This window comes from Pogonomyrmex barbatus, unplaced genomic scaffold (genome assembly GCF_055798465.1).
Source record: "Pogonomyrmex barbatus isolate J1 unplaced genomic scaffold, ASM5579846v1 scaffold5, whole genome shotgun sequence".
Classification (NCBI taxonomy): domain Eukaryota; kingdom Metazoa; phylum Arthropoda; class Insecta; order Hymenoptera; family Formicidae; genus Pogonomyrmex; species Pogonomyrmex barbatus.
Window position 1 is genome coordinate 5,590,970 of NW_028297149.1, and position 17,250 is coordinate 5,608,219.

The window sequence follows — 17,250 nt, forward strand, 5'->3', positions numbered from 1 at the left end:
AATAATACAATACATTTTAAAGGTATTAATAAATACCTAATACATTTTTATATGTTTAAATAATGTACAACTTATAAAATTGTTTATGTTTAATATCTTTCCTTATCAAACTTATCTTTGAAAGTCAAATATATAAAAAAAGAAATAAATAAAATTTTTGGTTTTTAAAATTTATTTCAAAAAACATTATATCTAATCATTTTTAATAATTCTTCAATCTTCTTCTACACATATTTTCTTTAAACGTATTTTAGTGTCGGTCCACAATAAGTATTTAATTTTTAAGCCGTAAGAAATTGACTAATCACAATCGAGTATTCTTTTCATATTCGATTATAATTGGTCAATTTCTTACTTCTTAAAGCTTAAATCACCTATTGTGGACCGACACTTAAGATTTATGTGCGTAAAGATTAGAGAAAGACTCCTCCCCATCACTCTGGGTGTGTGAGGCGGGCGGGGGGGGCACGCTATCTCTCTTTTTTTCTCTCCCATTATCTTTCTCTCTCTCTCTCTCATTCTCTCTCTCTCTCTTGTCTCGTTTTGGTAAAAGAGACTCTGCATAGAAAGAGCAATGTCTAACTAAAGTTTTGCTATTGTGACTCTTATTAGTGTCGGTCCACAATAAGCGATTTAAGCTTTAAGAAGTAAGAAATTGACCAATCATAATCGAATATGAAAAGAATAATCGACTATGATTGGTCAATTTCTTACGGCTTAAAGATTAAATACTTATTGTGGACTGACACTAAAGCGGCGTCTACAATAAGACTTTAAGACATAAGATTTAAGAAATTGGCCAATCATAATCGATTTATAGAAGAATAATCGATTGTGATTGACCAATTTTTAAGTCTTACATCTTAAAGTCTCATTGTAGACACTGTTTAGTGTCGGTCCACAATAGGTGATTTAAGCTTTAAGAACTAAGAAATTGACCAATTATAATCGAATATGAAAAGAATAATCGACTATGATTGGTCAATTTCTTACGACTTAGAGATTAAATACTTATTGTGGACCGACACTTACCGGAAACGTTCTTTTACGAGTCCTGTGTAAATCGCGTTGAAACGGTAGAATGTAGTGATTACAATTCGCAGGTAATTTAGCAATAAATATCGTTTATTTGACAAAAATATTAAATCAGATTTGTTAATTGAATATTTATAAATAAATTTCTGCTAGGAAATTGTTTTATATCTAGTAGATCATGTGGATGTGACTGGATGAATCTTATAGTTATAGCTGATAGTATACGTTCTTGCTTGTGCACACGTGCTTGCCGCAACGTAACCTTAAATCTATTTCAAGACTGTTTATACAGATTTGTAGGAGAGTGAAAATAGAGATGATTGAGCTGCAAATTAATAATCGAAATTATATCCTGTTACTTTAGAAAATGCCGCCAAAAAGAGGAAAAGTACAGAAGGAAGAAGTACAGGTCTCGCTTGGACCTCAACTTCGCGAAGGAGAGGTCGTTTTCGGAGTGGCTCACATCTTCGCCAGTTTTAACGATACATTTGTGCACGTTACTGATTTATCGGGAAGGTTTGTGTTATGTTTAATCATGAGATCTATTCTTTCTAGCTGGACTTTTTGCATGGTTCATCTTTTTTCTTTTTTTCTTAATATTAGAAAAAAAGAAAGATGAACGGTTGCAAAAAAATTCAATTAAAAAGAACAAATTTAGGACTTTATTAGTATTAATTTTATAAACTTATGATATACGTTTGATTTTTATAGAGAAACAATCGCTAGAGTTACTGGTGGCATGAAAGTAAAAGCAGACCGTGACGAAGCTTCTCCGTATGCTGCTATGCTTGCGGCTCAGGTATATATTGCTTGATTTAATAATTATATTTAAATTATAAATATTGTATCTTTATATATTGATATCCACATCCAGGCAGCACCTAGATGATAAATCAACATAATCTAAGGAGCGTTCATGTTTGTGAAAAAACAAATTCCTTTTGATAATTGAAAACATGTACTTGTATCATGTACTTTCCTCTCAAGCAAAAGAAAACATTCAATATATTCAATGTTATACGTACACACACATTGCACACATACACTCACAATATTTTAACATTATTATATATATTTTATATATATATATATATATATATATATACTAATTTTATTTATTTTATGTATATATTGCTTATAGCTGGATTATTTAGAATATCTCTGGTATTTTTAATGATATGAAAAAACACCAAAAGGTAGTTGTTCATTTTAAAGTAGCAAATATTATGATCGAAATTTTCTTTAATGATTATTATTTTACGAAATTTCAAGATCAATATTTTTTTTTAATAGAATGGTATATTTTCATTAACATAATAATACAGTTCATAAAAGAACAAATTCAATCACAAGATATGTTGTTAGCCTAAGATATGTTAAATATGATGTTAAATATTGATGTTAAATATATCTTATATGATTGAATTTTTTTTATGAACTATGTTATTATGTTAATGAAAATATATCATTCCATTTAAAAAAAATGATAATGATCTCGAAATGACCCAGTTACGAGAAACATTTTGTATATTGATTAGAGGTATTTAATATAATATTAAAATGTTAATTATAAATTGCACTTTTATCTTTTGCAGGATGTAGCAGAAAAATGTAAATCGCTAGGGATTACAGCACTGCACATCAAATTAAGAGCTACAGGAGGCAATAAAACAAAAACTCCTGGACCAGGTGCGCAATCTGCTCTGCGTGCTTTAGCTCGTTCAAGCATGAAAATTGGTCGTATTGAAGATGTCACTCCTATTCCATCGGATTCCACTCGCAGGAAGGGAGGTCGTCGTGGACGTAGGCTATAAACTATTCTTATTCTATGTTCTTTATTATCTTTCAATAAATGTTTAAAAGAAAAAAAAGACATTGTGTTTCTTGTGAAATACTGCACAATTTTTTTTTATACAGATTATTTCTATAAAACTATGCTTTATATACTTATTACAATATCCTTATGAAACAATTTCGCGTGATAACGAATACATGAAAATATTCTTAATGTAAGAATCGATTTTTTTAATTATATAATATAGAACAATATGATTAATGATAAATTTTGAAAAAGTATATAAAATTTGTATGTATATGGATTAACAACTTGCATCATACGCTTTATGTTTTTAGTGCCGATAAATATACTATAAAATAATACATTGAATTATAAATATTTAAACGTCCTTAATATTATAATTTCATGAGTTATTATATAAGCGAAAAATTATAAAGCATTCATGTACAGAGTATTCTGTATCTCTGTAATCATCCCAAATTGAAACAAATTATACTTCACGAATTAATTGACCAACATTAAGATAACTTCACTTTTACATCTACCTTTTGTGGTGATTTATGTTCCAATGCTGCAATGGTTTACATATCCATGTTGCATGATAAATCCAACTGTAATTGGATTTTCATTATTTTTGTTAGCATCGTGCGGAATTACGTATAAACGTATTACAGCTTTGTTCCCTTTACGCCATACTACAAGCCTAAAAAATTTGCATAAACAATAAAATCTATATTATCTATGTATTAATTTTACGTAACATGTACACTTATATTCTACATACTTTGGATCATCTTGAAAATTATGATTATCACTTGTATCATCATATTCAGCAGCATCATCTCTTGGTGGAAGTATAAATGAGCTGTGGGGCAGCATCAAATCTGCATTTGGTATAATTTTTATTGGTTTAGGATCTTCTGTCACAAGTGCTTGCTGTACAGCAGATGGCAGCAAATTTAGAGATTCACTTCCCTATAATTATAATCAAAATATTAAAATGTTAATGTTTCATAAAATGTTTTATAAAAAATGTTATAATATTCGATATATTACTTGTGTATCCTCCTGTTTAGCGTCATTTTCTTCAATCAATGAAGTAGATAACGAAGCATTTAAATGCAGAATAGTTATTTGAGTCTGATGCTGCGTTGGATTGCAGAATTTAAGAAGCAATTCACTTGATTTCCCTGGTCGAAGTGGTTCACGAGTAACGATCTTTACTTCTGGAATATGATAACTAAAGACAAAAAACAATTTTGATTTTCATAAAGCTTCATAAGCACAAATATAAGTCAAGATTAAGTCTTAAATTAATCAATGATTGATACTTTAATGTAATATTTACAATGCAGCTAAAAAAATCTTGAATTTTGTAGATTGGGGGCAGAGATCCGATTTGCTAACATTATGTTCACACACTCTGCAACGTTGTGATCGTTTGACCAAAAACTGTCTATGCTGAGGGGGCAATTCGTTTATCTTCTCAGCTTGCACCTCTGGATGCTGTAATCTTTGTTCCAATGTAGTAACTGTTACACAAAATTATTTATAATAATATATTAATAATATATTTATAATAAAATATATAATTATATATATGTCGATTTGTATCAAAATCTATGTTACATGCTTAATAGCTTTCTTACTTTTAGTTATATCTACAGATTCTGCAAATATATGTCTCCCGGTAATTCCTCTACTTCCTCGCTTGCAACAGATGGTACTGGTTGAGCAGACGATTGAGATTGCATTGGTGGTTTTATGGGACGTCCGATACGCTTGCAAACTAGTGCTGATGTAAAACTACATTGTCTGCTATTGGCAAGTCAAAAGTAATTAGAAAATAATTCGAAAAACATCTTAGAGCAAATAAATAATTAGTTCTTACTGAACTTACAGCTGGCATAAAAGAACGTTTTGGATGAAATTTCTTTCTTTCACACTGTTGTTTCTCTATAGAAGCTAATATCTTATGATAATCAATAAGAACATTAATACGTGTTACATGTGGATTTTCCTGCTCGGGCCATCCTCCAGTTGCTATGAGCACAAATTCAAGAGATATTTTTTAGAAAAATATTTTAAAATTGTTATTTATATTTTTATTACCAATGATAATTTTCTTACCTACGGATTGATCAGGTATTCCTGCATCTCGAGAACTCCATCGGCATAATGAACAGAATAAATAATATACTTTTTTGGGAGTAGCTTTAACATCCTTGTTTTCTTCACCTTCAGCCACAGTTGCTGCTGTTCTCACTGATGCTAATCCTGCTCTTGTACATAATGTTTGAAAGCAACAAGGATAGTCGAAACAATTGGAGCATCTGTAAATATGTTATTATTACTATCATCATAATTTCATCTTTAGAATAAGAAGTAATTAATTCTAATATATTGTAAACATACTTGTTCTTTTTAAGACGCACTTCTGATGAATGCAAATTCTCCACACAATTAGGGCAGTAATGGGAGTTGACTTGAACATAAAAGACGTCTTTCAGAAACATAAGAACTTTGCACACATATTAAAATACTTCGAGAGCAAATTCAATAATCAAGTATAGTCCCAATTAAATCCTTTTAATCCAATTGAACTCCAGATTTACTCATTCACTTTAAAAAACGCACCTCCTGACAAACATAGTAGCCGCATCGTATCATCAGGCAATGTCGACAAAAATATATCTTTGATTTAAGTATGTCATACTGAAATGAATGAATTTTAAAATCTGTGAACTATGAAAATTCTAGTAGCTACGGATATTCATCTTGGTTTTAATCTCAATAAGAAGAGAGGTTTGTTTTCATAATTTTTCAATAATGCTGTTACAAGTAAGAGAAAAACATTAGATTGAAAATCGATATCACAATGAACATGATAATTTTTCTTGACAGGAGGACAATCGGATGATAGTTTTATTACATTGGAAGAAATACTGAAGTATGGCCAGGATAATGAAGTCGACTTCATTTTGCTGGGTGGCGATTTGTTTCATGATACTAAACCAACGCAAGCCACATTACTCAGATGTGTGTTGAATTGTTGCGAAAATATTGCCTAGGTTCCAAGTGAGTTATATTTAAATTGGCATTAAACTAAACTAATGTAACAGTTAATATAAAAGTAATATGATAAAAGGATATAAGATTCCAGACATAATGAACAAGAAACAAGAAAATAGAGATAACAAGTTAAATTATAAACAAGAGAAAACAAATTAATACATAAGAATCTATAATTTACAATTAAGAAATATTAAGGAATATACTCTTTCATTGATTGAAGATAATTTTCTGTTTTTAACTTTTTATATTCTTATATATTCTCATTTGTAGTGTTTGGATACAAAATAATTTTTTTAATTATATTTTTAGAGAATGCAAACTACAATTCTTAAGTGACTCAGATGTGATATTCTGACACTGCGCACAAAAGCATGTGAATTATGAAAATCCTAATTTAAATGTTTCAATGCCAGTATTTATCATCCATGGGAATCATGATGATCCAAGTATAAACTTTTTTCTTATTAAGTTTCTAATTATACCTTATATCAAATTATATTTTATTTGTTATCTGTTAGGTTTTGGTTGGATCAATGGATGTACTGTCAGCTACTGGATTTGTGAATTACTTTGGCAAATGGACAGATCTTACTCGCCATTGTTGTCTCACCAATAATTTTGAAAAAAAATAATACTCATGTTGCACTTTATGGTTTGAGTTATATTAATGATCAAAGATTATCCAGACTATACAGAGATGAGAAGGTATATCTGTTTCATGAATATTTTCATATTTGATTACAGTGATTAACAATAATTTTTGAAAATAGGATTTATTATGCCCGAAAGATATTGATACTTTCAACATATTTGTTCTACATCAAAATCGCGTCAAGCATGGCGATTATGTTTATATTCCAGAAAATAGATTGCATTAATTTCTTAATTTAGTTATTTGGGGTCACGAGCATGAATGTCGTATTGATGCTGAGTTAAATGAAGGTGGATACTATATTTCCCAACCAGGTAAAACTATGTTTCTTCTGAAATTTACATATAGATAATATAAATGTTAACTTCTCCAGTTAATTTCTCAATAATTATAAAATTTTAGGAAGTTCTATTGCTACTTCTTTATGTGAAGGTGAATCGAAACCTAAACATGTAGGTCTCCTTAAAATTAATAAGAGGCATTTCAAAATGAAGCCTTTAAAGTTGAAAAGTGTTCGGCCATATATTTTTGATAACATGATTCTTCAAGATCGTGACATTAAAATAGAGAATTGTGTCTCTAATAGCAGATTCTATATGTCATTATGTAGATCAGTATATTGAAGATGAATTCATGCCTCGAGTAGCTGAACAGCTCACAGGTAAATTAATCATGTTATAAACAGTTTTCTAAAAAAATTAAAATTTCTAAAAAGTATATATTCTCTCTCTCTCTCTCTCTCTCTCTCTCTCTCTCTCTCTCTCTCTTATACTTTTATTATTTATAATATAATGTGAATTTAAAAATGTCATATTCTAGGATACTCTAATCAACCGATGCAACCATTAATTCGATTAAGAATCTTTTATGATGACAATGAACAATTTGACACATTAAGGTTTGAGAATAATATATTTAATTTATAATAATTTTATATTGCTGTATATATTCATTCTTCATTCTTCATTCTTATTTATTTTTAAAAACAAAAAATGTATGTTTCTAGTTTAGCACAAAAATACTGTGATGAAGTTGCTAATCCAATGGACATGATTTTATTTCGTAAAATAAAGAGTGGAGAGAAAGCAAAACGTGCCATTCGTGATGGAATTGATGATATCGACGATATTACAGAATTATTCCAGGAAGATGTAAAAACATTCTTTTTGTGATATAATTAATTTGATTTGATTTGACATCTTTTAACACTCTCGAGATTTTTTATTTTTGCAGGCAGGGCAGGATTGGTGCAGCACAGTGCCAGGTGGAATTAAGAAATATTTTGATATGGAAGAAAATAAAGATAAATTAACGGTATTGACTGTAACAACATTGAATGAAGCTTTAAATCGATATGTTGAACGAAACGATATAGACGCCTTCAAGAATATTGTAAGGTAATTAGTGATAATTTATTTTCAAAATTAATACTCGTGAATTTCAACTCATAATTTATCTGAATTGTTTGGGTTTACTTAGAGATCAAATGAAAAGAACCATTGAATACGTTCGAGCACAAAATACTGAAACAACCGAAGATATTAAAAATTTCCGCGATAAGAGACTTTCTGAAGATCAACAGGAGCAAGATAATGTAATGATTTGTATATGAGATTTGTATATGATGTTCATATTTACATATGTGTGTAGCATATAAGATTTTTATGAATATACCTTTTTGCAAGTTCTAAAAGCTCTAACAACCAACAAGCATTCACAAATAAGTTCTAGAATTGGAGAGCATTCTCGTAATGCTGATGTAACAATTAAAAATGATAGTGATGAAGATAATTTCAGTTCAATATTATCGACCAAGACTAAAGAGAGGGGTAGAGGTTCAAGAGGTTGCAGAGGATCTAGAGGAGGCAAAGAAAAATCTAATGAAGGGGGGAATGCATCTATTATAAAAATGCTGGTATAAACAATTATCTAAAAATATTGTTAGAGTACATTAATTTGTGTGTTTGATGATTACATTTATATTTTTAAACAGAATTCTAGGAGTGCGCAGTCAAAGAAAACTCGTGATCAATATATTGTAATAAGTGATTCCGAATAATATATATAAGAAAATATAAGAAAATATAAGAAAACTATATATGCATGTGTATGTATCTACACATAGAAAAGTAAGTAGATTATATTCTTTTTTATATACATAGATGAACATTATTTTGTATACATATAAAATTTAATGAAAAGTATTCTTATATATTAAAATATGAATGTATGTAGAAGATAATTTTAATATATAAAGTTTTACAAAAACGGTCAAAAAGTTTAAGCCAATATATTCCTATATCCCTATAAAATAAGTTTTTCTGAATATTCCGCACGCTTCAATTATATAGCTAAATTCCCTATTTAACTGCGCATGACCATTGCGTTTCACAGTCAATGAAATCACCTTAGTGTCGGTTCACAATAAGTATTTAATCTTTAAGTCGTAAGAAATTGACCAATCATAGTCGATTATTCTTTTCATATTCGATTATAATTGGTCAATTTCTTACTTCTTAAAGCTTAAATCACCTATTGTGGATCGAGACTTAGAGGGTCTTTAGTAAAAGTCCAAACGAATTGATCAAACAGTATCCATAATTTGCGACACTCGATCGTAATTGGTCAATTAAACGCATGTACACGATAAGCACCTTCGACGAATTTCACATCTAGACGTTCATTTGTTCGAAGACGCGAGCACGCGAGGTGCAGCGCTCCGGATCTGTCAAAGTCGACGTCGTCGCGCGGTTATGGTTATCCCGAGGACAAGCTTTTGGTCGCGCATCTTATGATACATACGAACGAGATTCAAAACGGACGCGGACGGTACCAGGACGAACCATGGTGCTGAACGACTGCGCGGACCCGGAGAAGGTGGGATGCGGCTTCAATGCGTTCCGGGAGGTAGACGAGGTGACCGATCTGATAGCGGAGCTGAGAAGGCCGGATCTGACGGCGAGTCTCGTTGAGAGGAATCGGGACCGCTTCAACTTTATTCTGTCGCAATACCAAGACCAGCACCATCTCCTGGACCCGTATCTTGAGAGAATCCTAGGATCCTTGTTATCGATCATTAAAGATGATGACACTCCAGAGAACATCAAGCATAACACATTCAAATATCTGTTTATTATCATGTCTGTGAAGACATATAAGAAGATTGTTACTTACCTCCCACATGAAGTGGTGGATCTCTTGCCTGTGCTGAAGATGCTGGAAAAACAAGATCCGAATGATGTGGAAACGTGGGAGACTAGGTATGTCTTACTTGTCTGGTTGTCCATCATCTCGAAGATACCATTTCCTCTATCTCGTTTGGAGATGTCAGAGAACATGGATCCAGAGCAAACTATCATTGTCAGGTATTATCGATGCTATTACTCATATTATATAATGTTTAATTAAAAGATGATAGAATATACGTTGCTTTTACTTTTATATATGTTTTAGAATTTTAAAAGTATGCAAATTGTATTGCCTTTCAAAAGATGCGTGTGCTGTAGCAGCTGTGTTTTTAGTAGCAAACTTTTTAACAAGATCAGATGTCAAGAAGTTATACTTGGAAGAAATGATTATGTGGTGTTTAAAGGTAATGTTTTCTTCATGATATAAAATGTGAATAATATTTTTGTATATAAAAAAATTTTTTGTTTAATATTTTATATTTTTCAGTGTATAGAAAATGATCCTCTGAGACATGGACCTCTGGCTGTAATAGCTTCAATATTAAAACACAGTGCCAGAGAGGATGTCAAGCCGTATAGCCAAATGCTTCTAGATAATATGCTGAAGCTTCGACTGAGCGACAATCCCGCAGATCTTATTAGAAAATTTGGAATAAAAGTTGTTCAGCGCATAGGTATTAGAAACTTTAAAATATATATTTTATTTAATATATTCACTTCTTGTAATTATTAAAATATTTTTTATTTGATAGGTTTGGTATTGTTAAAAACAAAATTAGCATCCTGGCGCTATCAGAAAATGAGTCGGCCAATAAGTATCATGCCTAATGTTAAAATGGATAATATTGGTAACACTGAAAATGTTATTGAGATTAAGAAATCCATCTCAAATGATAATGAAGATCAAGAGATTCCTCCAGCCATCGAGGATATAATAGAGCAACTCATACAGGGTCTTCGAGATAAAGCTATTACTATAAGGTATGCACATGTTATATTTATATATTTTCCATATTAAAATATTAAATTATATATATAGATGTACAATGTAAAAATCATATAATAAATTTATATAATATACCAATTACATTATATGATATAGATGGTCAGCAGCAAAAGGTATTGGCAGAATAACAGCGAGATTGCCGGTGGATTTAGCTGACGACGTATTAGGATTTGTATTGAATCTTTTTTCTGGACGTGAATCAGATTCGGCATGGCATGGCGGTTGTTTAGCTCTCGCGGAGCTTGGTATATAGCATATACTTTTTATGTTTAGAAATATATAACAATTTTTATTCCATCATTTGTATGTATATTTGTACTGCACATATTTCAGGAAGACGTGGCCTATTATTACCTCATCGTTTGAGTGATGTCATTCCCGTAGTCCTACAAGCCTTAGTCTTTGACGAACCTAGAGCTTACGGATCGATCGGTTATTTAATCAGAGATGCTGCTTGTTATATATGTTGGTCTTTCCCAAGAGCCTACGATTCGCACATTTTTGAACGTTATGTCAAAGAAATCGCGGCAATGTTATTAGTTGTAACGTGCTTCGATAGAGAGGTATTAGTTGTATATTTCTAATCTGTATAACTTCTATCTACATCGTGTTCATAGTTTGTATAACACGTTGTTGCGTCGATAGATAAACTGTAGGAGAGCAGCGTCCGCAGCGTTTCAAGAAAACGTTGGCAGACAGGGCAACTTTCCGCATGGCATAGATATATTGACTGTTGCCGATTATTTTGAAGTTGGCGTCCGGAGTCACACATATCTCAAAATCAGGTATAGACTTCATACACATTTCAGATACACATAAATATTCAGTTCTTATTACTTATGATATTATTTAATTACTTATGATATTATTTTTTAGCGTCCAAATCGCACAATATGAAGAGTATACGAAGCCCTTGATAGATCATCTAGTAGCAAGAAAGGTTACACATTGGGATACTGCAATCAGGGAGCTTTCAGCTAGAGTAAGTTTAAGTCTCGATCAGTAATATCTGATTAAATGTTTATGAAGATGATTATTATAAATTTTCAGTTTTGTCATTAGTAATTTGTTGCAGTCGCTTTTCAATCTGACTCCAGCCGATCCACATTATATGATAAACACAGTATTGCCAGCTTTGTTGGACATGCTAAATTCTATCGATTTAAATGTTAGACATGGCGCAGTATTAGCTACTGCGGAAATTCTCGAAGCTTTACATCATCATTTTAATGATAAAATTGAAATTATCATCGGTAAGAATCTGTGAAACTATACATGGAGATCAATTTTTATTTTTCTTTAATATAGCAGGATTGATTTTTATTTAGGAATTACGGCTGTTGCTGATATACAAGATATAGTACGAACTTTTAGAAGTAGAGGACAATTTAAAGGACTTGGAGGAGAACTAATGAAACAAGCGTGTGCTTTGCTAATAAAGAAATGCTCTATTGTTCACTTTCCTATTCATTTTACAGATGTTGTAGGCACGTATTAATAGTTAGAAATCTCTTTTTCTTATAAAGTTATTTTTATATTTAATATATAAAATTTTATATTTAATATATAAAAATTAATTATATATTACAGATGACTGGCAGAAATTATTAGAAGAGTGCTTGAGTCACGAAGTATCGGTAGTAAAATTAAAAGCAGCTGAAGCGCACACAAACTTTTTCATAGAATACTATGTAGATATCGATTACGATGCCCGAAGTGCTGTGGTTAATCGTTATTTGAAAGCCCTACAATCAAATAATCAGCCTATTAGAATAGGATTTGCACAAGCGATAGGTAAATCGAAAGACGCATGATAAAATATTAAATAACATTTACAAAAATCAAATATATATATTTACATTTCTTTCATTTATTTCATATATTGACAGGTCATTTCCCATTGTTTGTTATTCGTGAGAGAGTGAAAGACATCATAGAAGCATTAATCACATGCACTCACATATCCGAAAATACACTGAAATGGGCGCAAAGTAGAAAAGAAGCTTTGCATTCTCTAATTATGGTGCTACAAACATTAGGAATCGACGAAGTCGGTAGGTTTCCATTCATATGTTATTTATTTATTAATAATTCACAGTATTTATTGCAAAAATTCTTTTTTTTTTTTTCAGACAAATGGCAATCATTTGTGCCAGATTTGTACAATTGTTATTTGTTGGCTCTCAAAGAATATACGATAGACAGTCGTGGAGATATAGGCGCTTGGGTACGAGAAGCAGCTATGATTGGATTACACGTGCGTATTGTAAAAAGATTGATTGTCAATACGCATCATAGAATTGCTATTGAAACATTTGTATTGTTGCAGGTATTGACAAACTTGGTACTGCAAGCAAAATTATTATCTGTGTTAAATAAAGATTTAATGGCTAATATTATCGGCGGTATTGCACAGCAGGCTGTCGAGAGAATAGATGGAATTCGAGCTCAAGCTGGTACGGTATTTAGTGCGCTTATACACAGGTAAAAATATGTTTTCAGTCTGACTCTATTCTCAATTCTTTGTCAGAAAAGCAAGAGAAATAGAGTATACAATATTTTAATTAGTAAGATCAATTATGAATACAATCTTTTTTTTTTATAGCGATCCGCCACTTCCAAATATACCACATCATAACGAATTGAAGGCTATATTTCCTTATAATGAATGTAAGGAGACTATCGAATGGCGAATGGAATCTGCAACATTTCCGCGATTTATTAAGATGTTAAGTTTTCCGCCATATAAAATGAATTTATTACGCGGAATTATATTTAGTGTCGGCGGCTTAAGCGAATCTTTGGTAAATTTAACATTTATTAAAAATTATATAATTTAGAGAGATCTCACAAAATCTTATTTAAACATTTATACGCTAATTTTCTTATTAAAAGTCATTAACTTTTTCTTTTAGTAAGATCTTAAATTTTACTAGTTATATAACTAATTCTAATTTATGATTTGATAATCCTCTTATCTTTTACTCTTTTATCAGGTGAAATACTCAAGTGTCTCTTTATTTACGTATCTACAAGAGATTGATGAAATCGGTTTAAAAGATTTATGTGAAAATATATTAAATATATTCGAGGAAAGTCATAAAAATGAAAGAATGATAATATCGATACTGGCTTTCTTGGATCGTTTATTAAGTTCAGGCTGTATACAATCTGTCTTGGATGATGCGGACAATACAATTGCAGATCGTATATTGACGTTATTAAAACAAGAAATAAAATATTTTAGCAATATGAAATTGCTCATTAGTAGTATAAATGTTTTCTGTCAGTTGTTACAGGTTTGTAAAAATTGATGAATTATCGATACTCGTAACGATAATTACTCTAATTTATAATATATAACAATTATATAATAATATAATACATAATTTTGTCAAATTTCCTGATTGAAATTAATTAGTATCTTATATTGAGTATTATATTAATATTAAATATTATACTTTTAGATACGAGGACCTGTTTCGAAAAGAGCATTTTGTCAATTGAGTATATTTTTATGTCATAAATATACAAGCTTAAGGAAAACAACGGCTATTCGTACTTATGAAGCATTGACGGTTTATGGAGAGGAGATGGATATAGCGGAAGAAGATTTAGCAAATATACTTACAAAATTGAATGCGACCGATTGGGAGCAACCAATCACAGATTTACGTCCAATCAGAAATAATTTATGCGAGCTAATGAAGGTACCTGCTCCAGTTTTGCAAATAAAATCAACGAATTGAGAAAAGCTAATTTGTGCGTACGAAATCACAGCTTTTCGTTAAAATTATATTTTATTTCTATGGCACGAAGTGAGACAAAGTTTAACTAATACGATAAAATAATTAAGAGATTCTGATAATTCTCTCAATTGAATACAAGAGTTTAATACTACTAAACTCTAATACTGATTACTGAATTTAAAAATATTGTATATATGTATGCGTAAAGATATCTTTTTCTATTGTGCAGGCTTATACATTTTGTAAGATGAATTTAATAATTTCTATCACGTTATTTACAGAATGAATATGTAAAAAATATTTCTATAATATCAAAATAGAAATGCTTATAACATACACTCAGATTTATAGGTATTCATACACCTACACAGTTCACGAATCAGTCGTATTTACATTATCAAAATTGTCAAAATACATTTTTCAAAAATACATTTTTCGTTTTATGTATCTCAACATTCATTCTTGTTAAATATTTTTATCTTCTGTTCATCAAAATTGATATCAATACTGATATTATTAGTTATATAATGAGCTAATAATTTAGCTCCACATTTCTCAATTTTCCACTGTTCTCTCCACCAATTGTGTTTATTAATTCCACCTGTTATTGGATCTATTGGCATAGGACAATTGTATTGCTTTTTCGTAACTATACTTTTTTTCAACTCATGATTATTTCTCTGTACTTTTTCGCATACAAAGCATTCAAATTCTTCCATGTAATTCCCAAATTCATTAGGACCTATCGATCTCTTTTCAAGTGCGCGTAGCAATCTATTGTTTGTAATATGGTTTTCACGCTTATCTAATTTATGAGATAGATATTCTTCATATGCTGAATCATTTTTCAAGAGGTTGTGCAGAAAGTTGGCAAGTTTTATGGGACTAGCAAAATCTAATATTGAAATAGCAGATTTATTATTTGGTAGCCAATCCTATAAAATCAAGAATTTAGATAAAACTGATTTAATTACAAAACTTAGTTAGTTAATAATTTTCAAAACAATACCTTAAAGGATGGTGATCCATAATATATGGGTACAGAGCCAACAATGAGCGGCCTCCACAGTTTTTCTGTGATATAATCATCACAGATTGCATTTTCAAAAGCTATGGTAAATTTGTACTTGGCCACAAAGGACAAAAATTCACGATCATTTAAAATATCAAGATAATTGTGCCTCAACCTGAACAGATGTATTTTATCCAATCATTAATTTCACTCAAATTAAAATTATATTAAGTAAATGTACCTGTCATCAAGCTGAGCATTATTCACACATGCACCATAGGAATCGATTCGAATATGTTTCATTAGTTCTATGACATAGCGGTCTCTGTCACTAGCTGTATCACAGTCAGATTGAATATATAATACTGGTGCTAAGTTCTCTGCATGCATCAATGCAGACTTTTCTTTGGTAGGTACATAATATGATTTATCTACAAATCGTTACATCTTTTATATATAGATAAAGCTTCATAAACTTTTGATATCTCGTTATTTAAATTGCGTCAGAAATTGGAGATAATCTTTGTAAAATGTTTTGTCCACATTTACCTACTAATTCTTCTTGACTTGATAAATCAAGAAGCGTCAATGGTACATTACTGAACCTACTAAAAGTCGAGGAGTAATTAAAAAGATTGAGTGCTTTTTCATGAACAAGTATAGGCTTGTTCCTGGGAGATTCTTCATGGAGCAAGCCCCACGATATGGCATTGCTTCTCCAGTTGGGCAAATCATAAATGTGGAGATCACTTCCATAAAACAGAATACCCTGTAAAAATATTAGTAACGAATGATAATTAAGTAAATTATATACTTGAAATAATTCAGAAAGGAAAAAACATAAAAAAAAGTCATACTTTCAAGCGTTTATTGTTTTGAAATACTCTATTGTACGTAAAGTAACACCTAAAGTTTCCGCAGGTTCTCACTTGATTATTATTACCAAACGGCGTCCACCATAATATGACGGGTATGTCGTCATCTGGGCGTGACAGAACATCGAGATATGTCAATCTTTGTTGAGAAGTACTGATATGGCAGTAACAAATTACCTGAAGAAGACAATTTCATATGGTCGCGGAATATTAAGCATAACTGAAAAAAAAAGTTAAATCAACTCTCGCAGATGTCAAGTCGACGTTAATCGCTCGTTTATTTGTAAATACCTGAAATATCACTACACATATACCCAGCGCTGTCGCGGTCGCGAACATAACACGTATCTTCCGCGGCATTATAATTTCGAAATCATGTTCATGAAAAGGAAATGTCTTAATTGCTAATTGCTAATTGACTAATGAGATATAACCTAAAAAAATGAAATGTCAAATTTTGATACACAAATGCCAGCGTGGTCTAAATTTTTTCATGCATGCGCACTCGAGAACAGCATTGATATCGTATCAATCTCGACTTTTAAAGATTCTAGAGATACCCTATTTCGACGTTTTTGTAAAAAAATCATAATAAAGTGAAAATTCAGGTAAAATTAATAAAAAAATTGATAGCAACGTTTAAATCCATATTGCATAAATCATATTAACTCTCTTATTATTTTTGATATTACTTTAACTTCTACTACGAGCTAAACCACAAATTTTCCACTCGAATATACATTACTGAATTTCTTGACGCGCATGCGCAAAAGCGCGATATCACTGCCGCCACCTGTCGGCATCCCGCGCGCCGAATAGAAGTGTCGATAACCCTTCCCCGGCGCCGAAGTCGTTCGGCG

The 17,250-nt window shown here is 31.0% G+C and overlaps 3 protein-coding genes and 2 pseudogenes across 11 annotated transcripts; 3 read left to right on the forward strand and 2 right to left on the reverse strand.

Moving 5' to 3' along the window:
- The first annotated feature begins 942 nt into the window (after positions 1-942).
- LOC105431907 (small ribosomal subunit protein uS11A) lies at positions 943-2,906 on the forward strand. The gene is made up of 4 exons (XM_089081508.1): positions 943-1,103; positions 1,400-1,551; positions 1,747-1,834; positions 2,631-2,906. Exons 2-4 carry the CDS (start codon positions 1,403-1,405, stop codon positions 2,847-2,849), a joined length of 456 nt encoding a protein of 151 aa, XP_088937634.1. The 5' UTR covers positions 943-1,103; positions 1,400-1,402; the 3' UTR covers positions 2,850-2,906.
- On the reverse strand, positions 2,661-5,600 carry LOC148935405 (dynactin subunit 4-like; annotated as a pseudogene). The gene is made up of 9 exons (XR_016140346.1): positions 5,471-5,600; positions 5,249-5,318; positions 4,964-5,166; positions 4,734-4,876; positions 4,483-4,651; positions 4,182-4,365; positions 3,890-4,073; positions 3,618-3,808; positions 2,661-3,536 (listed from the first exon to the last, which is right to left on the reverse strand). The product of XR_016140346.1 is annotated as a dynactin subunit 4-like (transcript).
- Positions 5,502-8,828, forward strand: LOC105431945 (double-strand break repair protein MRE11-like; annotated as a pseudogene). Its single transcript, XR_016140347.1, has 11 exons — positions 5,502-5,638; positions 5,738-5,911; positions 6,218-6,613; positions 6,679-6,874; positions 6,963-7,221; positions 7,380-7,458; positions 7,567-7,711; positions 7,794-7,957; positions 8,040-8,164; positions 8,255-8,475; positions 8,554-8,828. The product of XR_016140347.1 is annotated as a double-strand break repair protein MRE11-like (transcript).
- A 414-nt stretch (positions 8,829-9,242) lies between these two features.
- Positions 9,243-14,956, forward strand: TBCD (tubulin folding cofactor D). Its single transcript, XM_011646403.3, has 17 exons — positions 9,243-9,925; positions 10,014-10,152; positions 10,236-10,422; positions 10,501-10,729; positions 10,851-10,999; positions 11,088-11,317; positions 11,400-11,539; positions 11,631-11,736; positions 11,830-12,007; positions 12,083-12,241; positions 12,345-12,548; positions 12,644-12,808; positions 12,887-13,011; positions 13,084-13,238; positions 13,360-13,558; positions 13,751-14,053; positions 14,222-14,956. The coding sequence occupies exons 1-17, from the start codon at positions 9,405-9,407 to the stop codon at positions 14,501-14,503; spliced, it is 3,471 nt and encodes a 1,156-aa protein (XP_011644705.2). The 5' UTR covers positions 9,243-9,404; the 3' UTR covers positions 14,504-14,956.
- FucTB (alpha-(1,3)-fucosyltransferase 10) lies at positions 13,884-17,121 on the reverse strand. 7 transcript variants are annotated; one of them, XM_089081390.1, is made up of 7 exons: positions 17,083-17,121; positions 16,640-16,824; positions 16,373-16,567; positions 16,065-16,284; positions 15,757-15,946; positions 15,513-15,690; positions 13,884-15,438 (listed from the first exon to the last, which is right to left on the reverse strand). In XM_089081390.1, the coding sequence occupies exons 2-7, from the start codon at positions 16,748-16,750 to the stop codon at positions 14,953-14,955; spliced, it is 1,380 nt and encodes a 459-aa protein (XP_088937516.1). In that variant the 5' UTR covers positions 16,751-16,824; positions 17,083-17,121; the 3' UTR covers positions 13,884-14,952. The 7 variants fall into 7 exon arrangements, with proteins under 7 accessions (XP_088937516.1, XP_088937517.1, XP_088937519.1 ...); XM_089081391.1 differs by lacking the exon at positions 17,083-17,121 and adding an exon at positions 16,896-17,076; XM_089081393.1 differs by lacking the exon at positions 17,083-17,121 and adding an exon at positions 16,568-16,610 and having other exon boundaries at positions 16,445-16,497; positions 16,682-17,076.
- Between the last annotated feature and the right edge of the window lie 129 nt (positions 17,122-17,250).

Bases quoted from the DNA above. Each gene is read 5' to 3' on its own strand.
- TBCD (XM_011646403.3), top strand. From the start codon at position 9,405: ATGGTGCTGAACGACTGCGCGGACCCGGAGAAGGTGGGATGCGGCTTC. The intron at 10,153-10,235 runs GTAATGTTTTCT...TATATTTTTCAG, and splicing joins TGATTATGTGGTGTTTAAAG to TGTATAGAAAATGATCCTCT. The intron at 12,242-12,344 runs GCACGTATTAAT...TATATATTACAG, and splicing joins TCATTTTACAGATGTTGTAG to ATGACTGGCAGAAATTATTA.
- LOC105431907 (XM_089081508.1), top strand. From the start codon at position 1,403: ATGCCGCCAAAAAGAGGAAAAGTACAGAAGGAAGAAGTACAGGTCTCG. The intron at 1,552-1,746 runs GTTTGTGTTATG...TGATTTTTATAG, and splicing joins GTTACTGATTTATCGGGAAG to AGAAACAATCGCTAGAGTTA. The intron at 1,835-2,630 runs GTATATATTGCT...TATCTTTTGCAG, and splicing joins CTGCTATGCTTGCGGCTCAG to GATGTAGCAGAAAAATGTAA.
- FucTB (XM_089081390.1), bottom strand. From the start codon at position 16,750: ATGCCGCGGAAGATACGTGTTATGTTCGCGACCGCGACAGCGCTGGGT. The intron at 16,568-16,639 runs GCGAGAGTTGAT...TGTCTTCTTCAG, and splicing joins TTAACGTCGACTTGACATCT to GTAATTTGTTACTGCCATAT. The intron at 15,439-15,512 runs GTATTGTTTTGA...TTGATTTTATAG, and splicing joins ATGGATCACCATCCTTTAAG to GATTGGCTACCAAATAATAA.